We start from the raw sequence: 15662 nt of genomic DNA on the forward strand, positions 1-15662 counted from the left end.
TAGCAATACTCACCCTAATTAGAACGTATATCTGTGTTTCACTGCAGCAGAATTAGGTATAGTGGACCAATCATGGATTAACACAAGAGCAAACAACGCACGTGCAACCCCAATCCTTATACCAGGACTAAAGTACTTGAAGGGAATTTTAACCACCTGAAAAATTCTTAGAGAAATTAAATTTAGAGCAAAGCTTTTCTGGTCAATTTGTGAGTTAAGTACCCGTTACAGTTCTTCCAAGAAAGGTTCTTAGACCCTAAGGAGACATAAGCCCCGTTTCCACCAAGCGGTCCGGTTCAGTTTGGTTCAGTACGGTAACCCATTTATTTGCGTTTCCACCGTGAAAAGTTGGGAATGGTACCAAAATAAAGGATCCGTACCGTCCCACTTTTTTGGTACCCTTCTGTTGGGGAAACTGAGGAAACTGAAACAGCCATGGTGCGCCACAGCGCAGCTTTATGCAACTTTTTCAGTGATTATTTTGTTTGTTCAAAAACTACAGAAGAACACAAAAAAGTTAAATTCAAATCTATTTTAAAAAGGCCTGCGCTGCGTGTCTTTATCTGGATGTGTGCGCGGCTCCGTAGCTTTAAGGGTTCAGGGTGGAGTGTGGTGGTGCGCCTGTGCATGAACGCTCTCTCCCATGTGAGTACTTACAGCGTCCAAAGGAAGCCTCTTCAAAACCTTGTTCTGTTTCTTTGGCTCCAATTTGTAGACGTACTTGTCTGTGACGAGCAGGCCTCGGTCTGTGCTTTTGTTGAATCTATTCACCTGAGAGAGCAGAGAGCAGAGAGAGAGAGAGAGAGAGAGAGAGAGAGAGAGAGAGAGAGAGAGAGAGGATAAAGCTCCACATTTGTACATTTTCTATTTTTCTTTTTAGTTGTTGCTGTTTTCTCTACTTCAGATTCAAAACAAGTTTTCCTTATGGAGCTGCAAACAAGAAACATTCACAAAGCAGGAAATAAAAAGATAACTTCAGACTCAAGATAAAAGCTCCGGTGGGTTTGTCAGAGTTTGAGATGGTTTCATTGCCTTTTATCAAAGCCCGCATATCTTCAGGCATACTTTGGCTTAAAAGCTGCACCAAGAGTTTTAGTGGAATCCCTCGCTCCACAATCCCTGATAAGGAAAATATGGCCACTGTGATCCCCAAGGGAGACGATAAGAGCGAGTTCAGCATGAGGCAAAAATAATAATTCAGCCGAGTCTTTTCAGTGGCAGAAAAGAAGAAGACAATCTGTAGGGTTAAGGAGTTCAATTCCTTTCATGATTAATCCTCTGAGATTTGTATTCTTCATATTTCTGTCTGAGAGGGCCGTGTTCACCGCTGGAAACATGAAAACATGAAAGAGGAGCCGATACGAGAGGCAGAGAGTGCGAGGGGGTGGAACAGAGAACACAGAAGAAGGAGAGAAAAAATATCCCTGAGCTGCAAGGGGAACAGCAAAAGAAAGGAAACTCCTCGTACAAAACAGACATTTCTGATCATCTCGTTCTCCTCCCACACATACTGTACCTTTCTGCAGAAGCCCGAGAAGAGGACCTGAGAGTACTCGTCTTTGTTCCTCAGCTCCTTGGAAATATGGACGAAGCCCGGGCTGGTCTCAGGGCTGTCTCGCACCTGCAGAGTTGAAAGAGTTGTGTTATTGCTAGAAGCCGGCTGATGTCATCATCATCATCATCATCATGCAGCCACATTTCAGACGGTTTAGGGAGCGTAACTCTGGGTGACCTCTTCTTCTTCGTTTTGTTGCTTTATCTCTATAAGAAGGAGATGAAAGCTCAGGGCCTCGGGGGGGAAGTTAGCAGACACAGAGTTTGACATGCTGTCGGAGAAGGATGAAGGGCGAGGGTGGCCCTGATACTGGAGCTAAACTGCCTGATTAGAAATACAGTGGGGGGGCCCTGCTAAGAAGAAAATCTCAAACTTTTTATGTGACCATTTCTCCCAAGAACTTTTGCATTTGCTAAAAGTGTGTTGGATAAAACACCAAGAAAATGTTCCTCAACACAGGTTTCCAGCCTCAATTATCCCTGCACTCAAGTTCACTTAATTTGTCTGTCTACTCGCCGTTATATTGAATAGTTTCTGCTGATAATATGTCTACACTCATGCACTTTAACATATGTGTCACTGATTTCACAGCTCTGGACAGCTCCCCATGTCAATACTGTCCATTTACAACTCTGTTTTTTGCACATTTACATTTAATCTTTCATATTTAAGACTAGTAATGCTAAGTTAAATCCTGGTTGTATATATTCTCATTCTTAGTTTTGATATTTTTAGTGCTTATTTACTTTGTATATTGTGTATATTTGCAAATATTGTGTGTTTGGATAACCTGCTGCTGTAACGCCACAATTTCCCAATTTGGGATCAATAAAGTAATTCTATTCTAGTCATTGATGCTCTTTGGGTATGGGAGCTAATTCCTTTAACCAGGGCCATAAATGTTAACAAGGTCTTATTAGAAGATTGTTGATGTGATGCTTATTTGGGTCCATGTTCAGAGGGATCTATGGATGAGCCTGGTGACTTCCTGTTGTGCTCCTCTTAGCACACATGAAGAAGAATAAGTAATGAAATGGCGCTGCTCCTCTACATTTAGCTCCTTTTCTAATGATTCTGAACTGAGGGTAATATATCATAATAATGGCTGTAGGACGTAAGTTGCATGCGATTGCAAAGACAGTGAAGATGTTTTTTTTAAAAATCAAACGTATACGATCATCGCTCCCAGCCGCCTGAAGAATCAAGTGAAAACTTGATTTTTTTTTGATTTTTTTTATGATCATCTTTTCCAGCTCACAGCTTCTTGTCCTGAGGGGTTGCCATGCCAACAACTTCCCTGCTCTGATTTGTAAGACGAGCTTTAATCTGAAATATTGAAGTCAAACTTGTTGACCCTTTAATCTTTAATCTGTTGAAGGTTTTTTTTACGAGAATACATGACTTACACTAATTGGTCTCACTGTCCCATTTTTCTCTCTCTCCCTTTCTGGTACTCGGACACGTCAGACACACACACACACACACACACACACACACACACACACACACACACACACACACACGAGTCCCGATTCAGGCTGACTGAGTGCACTTAACTATAGGTCTTTGTAGGATTTAACTACAATCACGTGAAGCTGGAGCCCTGGAGGAGGGCGACGAGTCACGGGCCGTCTGACGGGCTAACGAGAGGAGTGACTCAGGACTCTGTGGTGGTCATGCTCACACTCCCCCCCCCCCCGAAGGCGTCTCTCAAGAGCCTCGAGCTAGCAAACACCCCCGGATTAGCTGCTAAATGAGCCGTCTGTGGGATTCATTAAGGAAGGGCTGTGTTCACGAGCGCCGTCCTCTTTCAGTCACGCTGTTTACTGCGAGCTCTCGTCACATGCGCCGCAAACATCCCCAACAACAGACGATTCCTGTGATCCGAAACGCTGCTGGGTATTCAAGTGTTGTTCACTGAGATAAATCAAAAAGGAATTCTTCTGCCCGTGAAGTCAGTGGACTTTTTCACTCATCTCTGTAAAAGGAGAAAAAAAGCAGTGTGTGTCAAAGAAGAGGTCGATGAGGTCCTCTTGTGGTGATGACTGCTTCACAGTCCTCAGGTAGGAAGTTAGAAAGTTCATAAAAAACACATTATCTAAACTAGACAACAATTTATTAAAGCCCGATAACATCGTCCGATATCAGCGTATCAAGTGACCGTCGGTATCGCCTAATTTTACTCATATACGCGCTGATATAACAAGATTTATTCACCAGTCAAAAACCATTTCATTTGAGTTTCGTTACATTGCACTAGCAGTTCTCTGTCACCAGCAGAGGGCGCTGTAGGGAGTACAACAAGCGCCATCGCTCTCCAGAGTGTCGAGCGGTGAGGCGCTTACACCGCGTTCGAATTGTCCCTCCTTTCACTGTCCACTTCACCTTAACCCCAGGGGGAAAACGTCATGAGGTCAAGGAAAGATGTTAGGAGAATTCATAAAGGACTTAGGGAAAGGCGATCTCGTTGCTCTGACGATCCGACCGCATTTTCCACTAGGCGACGTCATTAAATTACGACGGGCCGGCGGAGGTTAATGACGTGCGGTCCGCCGTGTTGACACTACAATGTTCAGAAAATGGACTACAAAAAGCGCATCTAAAATAACTTTCCCCTGTGCCTTCTCACCGGTGAAATAATCCTAATCACCACAAGGTTGGGACTGAAATAAAAGAAATATAGACTACCAGGCTACAAGTAAGAAAAGTGAAACCATCAGCTTCCTGTCCACTCAGAAATCAACATAAATATGATTGTATGAAATTAATTGTTACATTTATGTAAGATATAACCTACACATAATGTTTTAAGCATACAAATGTACAGCAGCACAAAGCATTCTTAAGTGAATTAAATATGTTGAATAAAACATCATCTGATAAAAATGTCTCTTATCTTTTTATCTCTTACATGATCTGAAATGTTGCGGTCGCAAGGAATTGTGGGGCGGCATATCTCATCTCCTTTGGTAAAGGATGGTCCAGTGTATCCTATGCTAAAGGAGGTTATAAAGGAAGCGTTGACCCACCTTTCCTTAGCTTTTAGAGAATTCAAACGGCTCTTATCGTGGCCGCCACTTAAATGCTTCCGGGTCATTTCACTCAGTTAGGAACCTTCCTGAGCAAAAATGACAATTCGAACGCACCCATACTTTCCAGTTGAGTCACCATGTGTTTGATTACTGCTTTTGAGGGATCAACACAATAAATGTAGATATATCTCGACAGATCTTACACACATCTAAGAAAGATATCGGCCAATTTATCGTTATCGGATTTTTGCTCTACTCAATATCGGTATCGGCCCCAAAAATCCATATCGGTCGGTCCCTACAATTTATTGTTTTATTCAACATGTCAATAACAATATGAAGAGAGTGCTTATTAGTCATAACTCACAGCGTCTACGTCTATATGCTGGTCTTTATGTTTCACACAGTACCTGTCTTTGAAACATGTTTCTCCTGAATCTTAAATGAATCTAACAAACACTTCTACTGTATATTCACCACTGTCGCATTTCTACTCCTCCGCTCACCTGAACCCCCACTCAAGTCATTTTCCACTCAGCCTGCCTCTGCTTCACTCTGTCTGCCGATCACTCCCACCTCATCAAGCTCAACCCCACTCACCTGCGGACACAGCTGCCTCTCGTCTGCAATCAAGCCAGCATGAAAACCCTCTCCTGCTCCCTCGCACATTCCAAGACTTGTTCTTTGACGTCGAATGCTCGACTCTCCAGCACTCGCTCTGTTACCGAGTCCCTCTTTCTGACCCTGCATGCATTGTTATAATCCTTGAAATCACCTCAGCCGTCTGTCCCTGACCTTGAAGTCTGCCTCGTCCTCTGGCCGTGTGCTGATTCTTAACAAACAATGCTACAGAGTGAGTTTACCTGTTTCCCTCCTCTGTTGATCAGAGACTCTCACTGTGTCGCTGTCTGCGTGTATTCTGTGAACATTTACCCGCTGGTCAATTACCCCTTCATCACTCGCGTATCTCACAGTTCGGACCCCCAAGCCGAAGCCTCCAGTCCAATCAAAGGACTCTGATGGATCCACGCCAAAGAACTGAACTTTACCTACCTTTACTTCTGTCCCCACCTGGGGGGGGACAGAGCCTTCTCCATAGCTGCCCCCCTCCCTCTGGAACTCACTCCCTACACACATTCAACACTGCACCGACCCTCCTACTTTCAAATCACTGATCAAAACTCACCTCTTCAAACAAGCTGCTATGTGATTGTGATGTGTTTTCTGTAGTTTTACCTTTATTGTTGTTATCTTTATGATTTGTGTGTAATGCTGCGATGTCCGTTAGTCTGTCCTTGCTGTGCTGTTCTTTATGTTTTAACTACTGTAAAGTGTCTTTGAGTTTTTCAAAAGCGCTTATAAGTAAAATGTATTATTATTATTTACAAGCTGAGTCTTAAGTAAAGATTCTTATCATTTATCCCTGCTCTTTTGTGCTGCATTTGGGTTCAAAAACACCTTTTTAACACCAGTGTGTGAATATTAATGGACAAAGCCTAAATGACGTCACCCATCTGTCACTGCAGGGGGCGCTGGAGGCTCATCAGCAGCAGTCGCCATGTGGGAAATCCTGTCTCAATCTAAAGACAGGTTGAAAGCTGGAGCTGAGCATCCTGACCTACCATTACCTAACTATGCATAACTCATATCGTTCAGACCAGTTTAGTTTTTTGTTCCAGGCTGGAAACATGTAAATTTCTGTTGTAAAAACTGGCTTTTTTTATTTATTTATTTTTTTTAAATGTGGTGTGTATGTGACTTCTGGTGCTTCTGCAGCCGGCCTCAAGTGGACACTCGACAAACTGCAGTTTCTTGCACTTCCCCATCCATAGGCTTCTTTAGCCAACACCGGAGGTTGCCGCTATATTAAAACCACTAAGGAGGTATCAATTTATATCACGGTAGCTGATAGCTTTAGCTTCATCTGACTGCATCATAATGGTTTGAAAACATGACCATTACACCCAATCCAACAGCGAAGACGTACAATGTTCACATGCTGACTGAGAAAGCATCTAGATTGAGATATTGTGAGTTATTTATTGAGATTCAGACTTTTAAAATGTGTTAATGATGTGTTATCTCCAGCGTTCCCTCGTCTCCTCTTTCCTTGTGTTGTGTGATCGTATGTGGTTCTTACATTGGCGAGGTAGTCCCTCTCCCAGGCTCTGCTGACTCCCCAGTCTTTCCTCTCTCCGCTCAGAGCAGTCAGAGCCGCCACTTTGGCTCGCACCTCCAGCATGTCAGACGGCGGGATGTTCTTCACGATCTGCCTCGCCCACCACCTGACAACAAGGGGATGGGAACAAGACAGCATGTCACGTGGGTGGAGCCATACATCAAAGGTGCAAAGGAAAACAATGCAGTGGGAGGGGGAAAAAAAAAAAAAAGCTTCAAGTCTGTGAGGGATGGAAGAAAAAAAAAAAAAAAAGGTTTTATCTGAAGTGCCAAAACATATTCATGTTGATCAAAAAAGATCTCTCTCTCTCTCGCTCACCCGGAGTAACACATTCAAGTTATTACTCAAATTCTGAGATTTATTTAACTGTTTTAATGCAGATCGGGTGGATTAGAAGATGAATATCACTTTAATGTCTGTGTGACTAAATAAATCCACATTAAGGGGTTTGGAGTGAAGAGGGGGAAACAGCTGGGCGAGGCGCCGTCAAGAGGAGTGTGCTGTGTTCAGAAGTGACAAGGCATCCAGCTTTAAGTCGTCTGGATAGAATCTTAGAAACACAAAGCTTCAAACAGAGGCCTGACACCTGTCACTGAATGAAAGGTGTGATGTACTACGAATCAAAGTCGAGCTCAACTTTTCCAGCGTTCCAGAGATGCAGAGAAACATTCACTTGTTTTCAGCATTTCCTCTCCCGTTGTCTCTCTGCACAAATCAAGTTTTCTACGTTACAGAAAATGGATGAAAAAAAAAATGTGTAACTGGCCTTTCTAATGACAGGACACAATGTTACAGAACCACTAAGCATGACTCCGTAGAAACAGAAACAGAGTGTTGAATTAAGTGCATGAGAGGCATGACGCAGGAGAGGAGGAAGAAGGCGGTCGGCATCCTTCAGCGCCCAAATCCAGAGGACTGAGCAGGGGTTATGACGGATTCAGTCCTGAGTTAAGAGAAGCCCAACATGGGACAGAACCCCCTGTAACAGTGTTCCCTGGTTTTTAACTGTACTCTTTGGTTTTACTGCTTAAAGCTAAAAGCGAGCTGCACGGCTAACTGAGCTATTTTATAAATAGCAGTTCAACTTCAGCACAGCAGCCACATGACATCGGACAGAAAAGTACTTTTTTTTTTCTCCACATGTGATCCAGTTTCACCACAATCAGTAAAAACTATTTTATGTGTTTTCATGGAATAGTCATTGAAGTCGGCGCCAAGAAATGCTGTGAATGGACAGAACCAGGCTGCCCCCCCCCCCCTTTTCCCCTTTACCATGCATAAAAAAACAACTATGTAGAAATAATCCATCTTCACATTGATGGTTTGTTTTTGTAGCTCATAAAGAGGCATCAGTGTTAACATTCAGTCCATTTCATAAACAACTAAAACTCCTCATAGCAGCTCTGATTCAATTAGTACAACTGGGAGCTTGGTTGAGGATTTAACGTAAAAAAAAAAAAACATTTTAGCTGGTTATTTTCATTGTGTCATTATGAGTTTCCCTTCCCGGGTTCTGACCTGCGATGCAGCATGACTGTGATGTTGTGAAACTGGGACAGAGCTGCAGGCGGTGTCGGCCAGTCCACGCTCTTCCCGTAGTCGGCCGTGGTTCGCACATTAGCAAACCTCCGCTCCACCTCCCAGAAGTGGGCCTTCACCTTGTAGCGCTTGTAGCAGCCCATGATGGCATAGATGGCCCTCATCCTTCTGCACCTCATGCGACCTAAAGCCCCCCGCCACACCTGAGGGTTTGAGGGAAAGAGAGACGTGTTAAAGAAAAGAGAGAGAGAGCGAGAGAGAGAGTCCCAACGAGCTGCAGACAAACTTCCTTCCAGTTCTAGACTCAGACTTCTCCGCAGAGTCATCAAAGTAGGTCAGGAGGAAGAGGAGGGAGAGGGGTGTTTCATTGAGCAAGGGGAGGTAATTGACTTTAATGTGACTGTGCTCTGGATCTCATTAATTATCTCAATTATTGTTACAGGAAATTAGAATTCAAGCAGGCAGATGAATTTCAGTCAAACATAACCAGGAGCCACATATTCATGAGACTGAGGCAAACTGCAATCTCCTCTTTGAAACCCAGAGGCCCGAGTCCGTAACGGGAGACGATAATGTTATTCATGATTAACCGGGATCACGTGATCCGAGCTCAATTAGGTCTCTGTGTCGATTAATCAGACTGTCAAGATCAATGCACTCTTGTCAAAATCCACGCACGACTTCCAGAAAACAGCCTTTGAGATCTGACATTTAAGATTTTGAAATCATGCCGAGGCCGTGGGGGAATGCTGGGCGCACGGAAAGAACCTTCGACATTACAGTCGCACTCATCCTGACGTGTCTGACCTTCTGCAGGAAAAGCACCAGGATGGGGATGAGGGCGGCTCGCTCCTGCTCCAGGGTGTAGAGGGAGCGCGGCGTCCGCACGAACAGCTTGGTGTGTCCGTACTCCACGTCGCCCTGGAAACCGTGCTGGGTGACGATGGCCTCGACGGCCTCTCTGTCCGTGGCCATCAGGTGGTTTGGCCAGGTGTACTCGCACGTCATCTTGTATCTGCGGATCGTTCAGGAAGAGAAGAAGAAATCCGGTTTAAAAAGTACAAGAGTTGTGCTCATCAGGATCCCTATTCAGACCGACGCTTAAAGGAGCAGTGATCCCCCTCCTCTGTGCCGCCTCGGGTGGAACAAACAGAGGCGTTACAGGAGGGAGAACAGCGCTGTGTGTGTGTGCATGTCTGACTGTGTGTGTATGTAAAGCTCCCGTTGTGCTGCGCTCTCTCTCTTGCCATTTTGCAACTATGTGACACACTGTGAATTCACAGATTGGGACAACAATATAACGCCGTTGTGGAGCCAATATGAGTGTCTTAGGCTGCACTCACACTAGGCCAGGGGTGCCGAGTGGCCCTCAGGTCAATTTTTACACATCAAAACATGACAAAATCTGCCATGAAATCATGAAAACCAGAAATATGTCCATAAAAAACATTTGATCACTGGTATATGTTGAGTTAAATTTGAGACATAATCGACTGTAATCGTTTTTTGTATCCTACAATTTGCCCCCCTGGCAGTGAGTATTAAATGAACGTGGCCCTTGCTGTGACCAAAGTTGCCCATCCCTGCACTTGGCACTCCATACCGTGCCCCAGCACGCAACTGAGTCTAGTGTGAGTGCCCCCTTAAGGAGAAATGACAGCAGAGGTTCTTCACTGTGTTGTTGCAGATTTGCGCCGTGAAAAGGGCGAGTATTTCTCTCTGTGGATGCAAAAGCGGAACGACTCTTGTTACTTCCATTTAAAGGGCACCGCAGCTATTTTTAACGTTGAAGTTATTTGTCTGACAATCGTAAGAGAAAATACATCCTACACAACAAACTGGGTACATAGTGAGGATTAATAAAGTTGCCATGTCAGGGCAAGAACAGTGATATTTGAAGAAACTTTCCTTTAAAAACAGAAAACTCTGGAGGGGGTTTGATTGTAGTTTACAGACGCCAATAGAGAAACACAGAGATGACGACCTGCTTGTGTTATAGATCAGAGGTCAGAATGAGTCACCCACATTGTTTTTTCCCAGGAAAGTACAGCCTCCATCAGCGTGCAGGTGACAATCAGCACATGACGTAAGTGATAAAAAAAAGAAAACTGTAAATATCTGTTTCATTATCATGTTAAGGATGTCGAGGTTTGCAGGCAGATGTTTGAATAAATCAGCTATATCAAGGTTCATTACAGAAAGTTTAGTACCCAGAGTTTTGACCCACTTAGGGGGGCTTTGAACCAGGAGAACTCTGCAGCATCATTTTATCAAAATAGCACACTTTTAGAATTCTGTATTTTTCGCTCAACCATCCCAGAAAACAACTAAAAGAAACAAATTAAATTAACTCTAAAAGAAAAAAAAACATCAAGTTTCTTGTCTCTCTGTTCTTTAAAGGCTTTATATGTGATTTTTTGATCCAGTAGATGTCGCCCCTTGAGCAGCAGCATGAAACCAAAACAACTCGCGCTGCATTGTTGTGTTAGCATGCTAATGCTAGCGATCTTTATTATGCTCGTATCTTCACACTGCATGTAAATTTACCTGAAATGAGCGTGATCTAGAAACACAGTTAAGCAGTGAGTACAGTATGTTATTCTTCTTTTCTCTAGTCCCTCAATTAAACAACTTTTATACACGAGGGGAGGAGTCAGCCGGCCGTCCAGGCGATGTTAACAAACTGAAGATAGGACTCTGAAAACTCTGAAAACATCACAGACAGTGGGACTCAGGTGTTACACCCATTGTAGACAGTCATGACTCACAGAGTTATTTTCAGAGGAGATACTTGATTTATATTATATTTAAGTGTGAAAAATCACATAGAAAGACTTTAAGAAAACTTTGAAACTGATTTTTAAGACTTATGTTGACTTTTAAAATGTAGTTTTGAGTCAAATGTCATCATGACACCAGCTGGAGTTCAGCGATAGTTTGGTATATTTCACACGCCAGGTGATACCACTGAACTCCTAGTACAAAGACACTTTCTCCTCCACTTCCTCACAGAGAAAAGGGGAAACACTGAACAAGTCTTGCTCCATAAAGCACGTCATGTTCTCTCACCGCTGCAGGAAGCGGAGGTAAGGCTGCCTGTAGGCGAAGCCCGCCCTGCGCACCATCACGTTCTCCATCAAGCCGAGGTAAGCCACCTGGTGCTGGCAGCGGGCGTCGTCGAACAGCACGGGAGACTTCATCTCGTTGGGCTTTATGCATCGCACATAGTACGGCTCCTGAGAGGGAAGACACAACAGAGAACGGTTCATTCCTGTTGGGCTGAGTGAGAGATCAGAAGGAATGCTGAACTTAAAAACATCATCACACTGTCACCTGCATGTGAATGAATTTACAGCAGAAATATAAATTAAATAGGCAGAACAGATTAAGAATGGATGCACTGAACCTTCACTGAGTGTAATCCTAATACCATATCAGTGCCTGAGTGTTGCACAATTCCAACTCAGGGTTTGTATATTGGGGATAATTTATTTTACAACACTCTTGTTTTCTCTGCACAAAATCGTATTCATCACAGTTTTTTTTTTTTTTTTTCATCATGATTTAAATCACTGCTGTGTTCATCACTGTGCAAGTAAATAATCTACACTACCCTTTGAGACGAGCTGCAGAACGGGGCCAACTGAGTCTACTGACCTTAATATCTCTACAGTGAGCAGCTGAGCCTGAGCCCACGTCTACTTATTCACTGCACATTTAACAGCATGTTTTCATTTTTTAACACCACAAAATCCTCAAATGTGAAATAACTGCTGGACGTCCGAACCAGGGGCGTGTCCAGATGAGTGGCCAGGGGTGGCATGGGCCCCCTCTAGAAATCTGATTGCCCCCCCCCCAGGTGCCAATTTTTCTTCCCACTGGACTTTAAAAATGTATCTTCCTTTCACGCACTCTGTGAGTAGTTACACACATTAAGATTTTTTTTCTCATAGTCCACTGCACAGCTCCTACATTGCACCTTTTGTACATTTTGTGTTTTTAATCTTTATTTTTTATATTTTATATTTTACATTTTACATTTTTAAATTCTGTTTTATATATTGTACTATCTTCTTATACTGTATTATTTAAGTTGTCGCTAGTTCTGCTTTATTTCCTTGTTAACTGTTTAGCACCAATACACCAAGTCAAATTCCTTGAATGTGTAAATGTACTTGGCAATAAACCCAGATTCTGATTCTGATCCCCAAAGCCCTGAGGAAGTACTTGTAGGTCTTTTATAGTTTTCTTTACATATCAATCAAGTACATTTATTTGTCTTTGTACTTTAAATTGTAAATAAAAACTTTGCACATCTGTTTCATGAGACACGTGCATAAGAAAGTGATGCCCTCTGTCTTACTTACTGGCAATGTGGAGGGACCAAAACATTGCAAGGTTCACAGTGTGCAGGAGTTTGCATGCACATTTTGAAGTTCTTTAAATTTGAACATAAATCTTCTTTTTGTGTCATTAAAAAAAATGTTGCTAATGTTGTCGTTATCGTGTGTTATGAAGTAGATATTATTGATGAGGTTAGAAAGGGTAAATTATTTATATGTATTTGTTTGTGTGCACATCACACTTCAGACCAACCCTTCATAAGTCAGTGCCCCAGTTTGGGCCCCCCCCCCCAGTCCAAGAAGTCTGGACACGCCCCTGGTCTGAGCCTTGACAGGGATCTCTGAGGGACCTCTTTCCTATAGGAGACACTTGTTTTCCCCTGTATTTCACTCTCTTCTCATGAAAGATGAACAAGAAGGAACTGAGTTAGCATTTTCCTGAGTTCATACCCCACGCTGTCGTTCATCATATCAATGATGCATGTGCATGTGTGCCCCCAATTTCAACTCAGCTCAGCGGAGATTAAAAAAGGGAGTCAGGTAGCGGGGGGCCTGGGAGGAGATGAGGTGGGGGCAGACTGGGCACAGGTGTGTCTGTGGAAGAAGACATCCGCTCTTTCAACGTGACATGAAGGGGTGGGGGGAAATGCCAGGGGGGGGCGGGGGGCGGGGGGGTTTCCTTTAACTTTACCTCAGCCACACCGAGAGGAGATGTTACAGCAACCTGACAGCAGGCCATCCCAAAATAACAGCAGGAAATGTCAGACTTCAGACGGTGAGATGAGGCCAGGAGAGGTGAGCAGCACATTTTGTGGTCCACCATCACCTTCCCTTTTCATCAGCCACCCAGCTTTACAAGGCCGACAGGATGAGGACAAGCAACCCCACAATATCTGCTATACAAGAAAGAGCACACCGGTACTTATACATGTCCCTGCTGGACGCCTGTAGAGAGGCTGTAGCTTAAACCCATCATTAGCAGAAGCCAGAATCTGTTTTACCTGGCTTCACTTTGCACTTCACAACTTCCTACAAAAGGTTAAAGGGACAGGAAGAGGAAGCCAAACTCAAACTGAATTTGCAAACCTTGCAGGCCAGTTTGTCGACGAGGGCCACGATGGAGTTCTTGAAGAGGGTGGCGGCGGTCAGAGGCCTCTTGGTGACCTCGGTGATGCTCAGCTGACCATCTGGCCACATCTCCTTCAGGACCGGGTTGGCACTTCAACAGAGAGAGGAGCGAGCGAGCGAAAAAGAGCAATGAAAGGGAATTATTAAGTAGGCGAGCATGAAACGAGAAAAATGCAAAACAGGGTGAAAGAAGATATTTTTTTTTTTTTAACACTTCACCCAGTTGTTAAACTGAGAGACTGTGAGTGGCACCTGTTGTACATGAGACGCTTGAAATCCTGGAAAAGCATGTCCTTGTTTTTGTCCAAGAACCCCTCGACGGAATATCTGTAGGAGAGAGGGACAAAGTGAGGGCGATCAAGAGTAAAAGGATGACAATAGTAGCACTGGGAGTAGAAAGGATTGTCAGGGATGTTTAAAAAAAACACCAAAGTCAGAGAGTAACAGAGTTTAAATGGCTGCAAGGGTCACTAACATTTCTGTAACTGACTCCATTGTCTTCCCCGAGTGGTCCAGTTCCCCCCCACGGCTCACGTTTTGGAGAAATGAAAATGTCTACAAAACGGAGCGGTCTGCATTTATTCAAATTGGCTGGGTTTGTTTTTTAGAGAGGCATCAGTGGGAGGTCACGGGCGCTCTGCGAGGCTCCGTTACATAAGCCGTCCAGCTCCGGGGTAAAGAGCCTGCTGCGGTGTAAGTGTTGCCTCAAATAAACCTCTACTGACTCCCTCATAATGTAATATCAACCTGCACAGTGTGGATGCTTCGCTTGAAAAAATGCAATTCAAAATCCGACTAAATATTCAGGAATTATCAGGTGAAATGTCCTCGGAACGTCAAAAGTAAAAGTCCTCGATGTGCAGCATGAGGGACACTGAGAAGGCTAATGGATGTGTTACATTATTAGTGATAACACAGATACAGAAATGCAGATGCAGTCTTTGCTGTCATGGCTGGTAAAGGTTCTTGACTACTTTAAATAGAGTTTGTTCATGACAGAGATTTATTATCTTGTAACCAGCCCTCAGACTACAGAAAACTCAACGTTTTGGGAGTTTGGTCAAAAATCTGCTTTAAATCAGAATTATTAAAGTTATTTTTGACCTCCTTCAGGTGCTAACTTGCCTTTAATCATGAAACAAAGTCACAAAAACATTTAGTCTGGAGTCTCTTAGTGTATTTTATGATTTCTGAGTAGAGTTATCAAAGCAACAAAAAGCGTGATGCTGGGGAGGCAGCTGGGCTAGTGAACTAGTTTCATTATAAGGAGAGGAAGAGGGGTCTACAAAATATCCATACTCATCCTGACTCTCATTAAATATCTGGAGCAAAATATCGATATTTTCATTAAAAGAAATTCTGGTGCTCAAATACAGATTTCTGTCTTACATTGTGAGTTACCCTGGAATTCCCCCACCCGTCAAACATCCAATTCTCATGGCGTCTAGTTTAACTTGTAACATTCAGAGCATTTAGCATGACATGACTTAGTAGCCAACACTAACTATTTGTACAGAAGCAAATATTTAATACTGATGCAATAGCAGATTCAGTGCACTTTACATCGACGGGGGCTATCTTGGTTTATACCTGAACTGTTCTATAGATGAAAACCATGTGTGAAGTTTAAATTGGAAATCACTTTTTGATAGAAATATAAATGGTAACATGAAATCTAGAGTATAGGGATGCCAGATATGTTGCACGTCATGTACAGAGGTTGTACTACTCTTAGCAGCATCCGTAGGTTCCTTTGCTGCATATCATCCCCAACTCTCTCCTCCCAACATTTCCTGTCGCTCTTAAGCTTTTCTTTCCACAAGGACAAAAATGTCCCCCAAAAAAAATCTAGAGAAGTATAAAGTTAAAAGTAAAAACGGCAGCTT

At 43.4% G+C, this 15662-nt stretch overlaps 1 protein-coding gene across 1 annotated transcript in view; it reads right to left on the reverse strand.

Moving 5' to 3' along the window:
• The window catches only part of myo1g (myosin IG), a 59037-nt gene that overhangs the window by 26644 nt on the left and 16731 nt on the right, over positions 1-15662 (reverse strand). Inside the window, exons 13-20 of the mRNA XM_061058868.1 lie at positions 14029-14103; positions 13735-13867; positions 11375-11541; positions 9113-9320; positions 8285-8508; positions 6728-6872; positions 1517-1621; positions 658-771 (exon numbers count right to left, since the gene is read on the reverse strand). Coding sequence (XP_060914851.1) covers positions 658-771; positions 1517-1621; positions 6728-6872; positions 8285-8508; positions 9113-9320; positions 11375-11541; positions 13735-13867; positions 14029-14103 — 1171 coding nt within the window. The remainder of the gene's footprint in view (positions 1-657; positions 772-1516; positions 1622-6727; positions 6873-8284; positions 8509-9112; positions 9321-11374; positions 11542-13734; positions 13868-14028; positions 14104-15662) is intronic.

The sequence above is a fragment of the Labrus mixtus genome, chromosome 16, assembly GCF_963584025.1.
Source record: "Labrus mixtus chromosome 16, fLabMix1.1, whole genome shotgun sequence".
NCBI classification, from domain to species: Eukaryota; Metazoa; Chordata; class Actinopteri; order Labriformes; family Labridae; genus Labrus; species Labrus mixtus.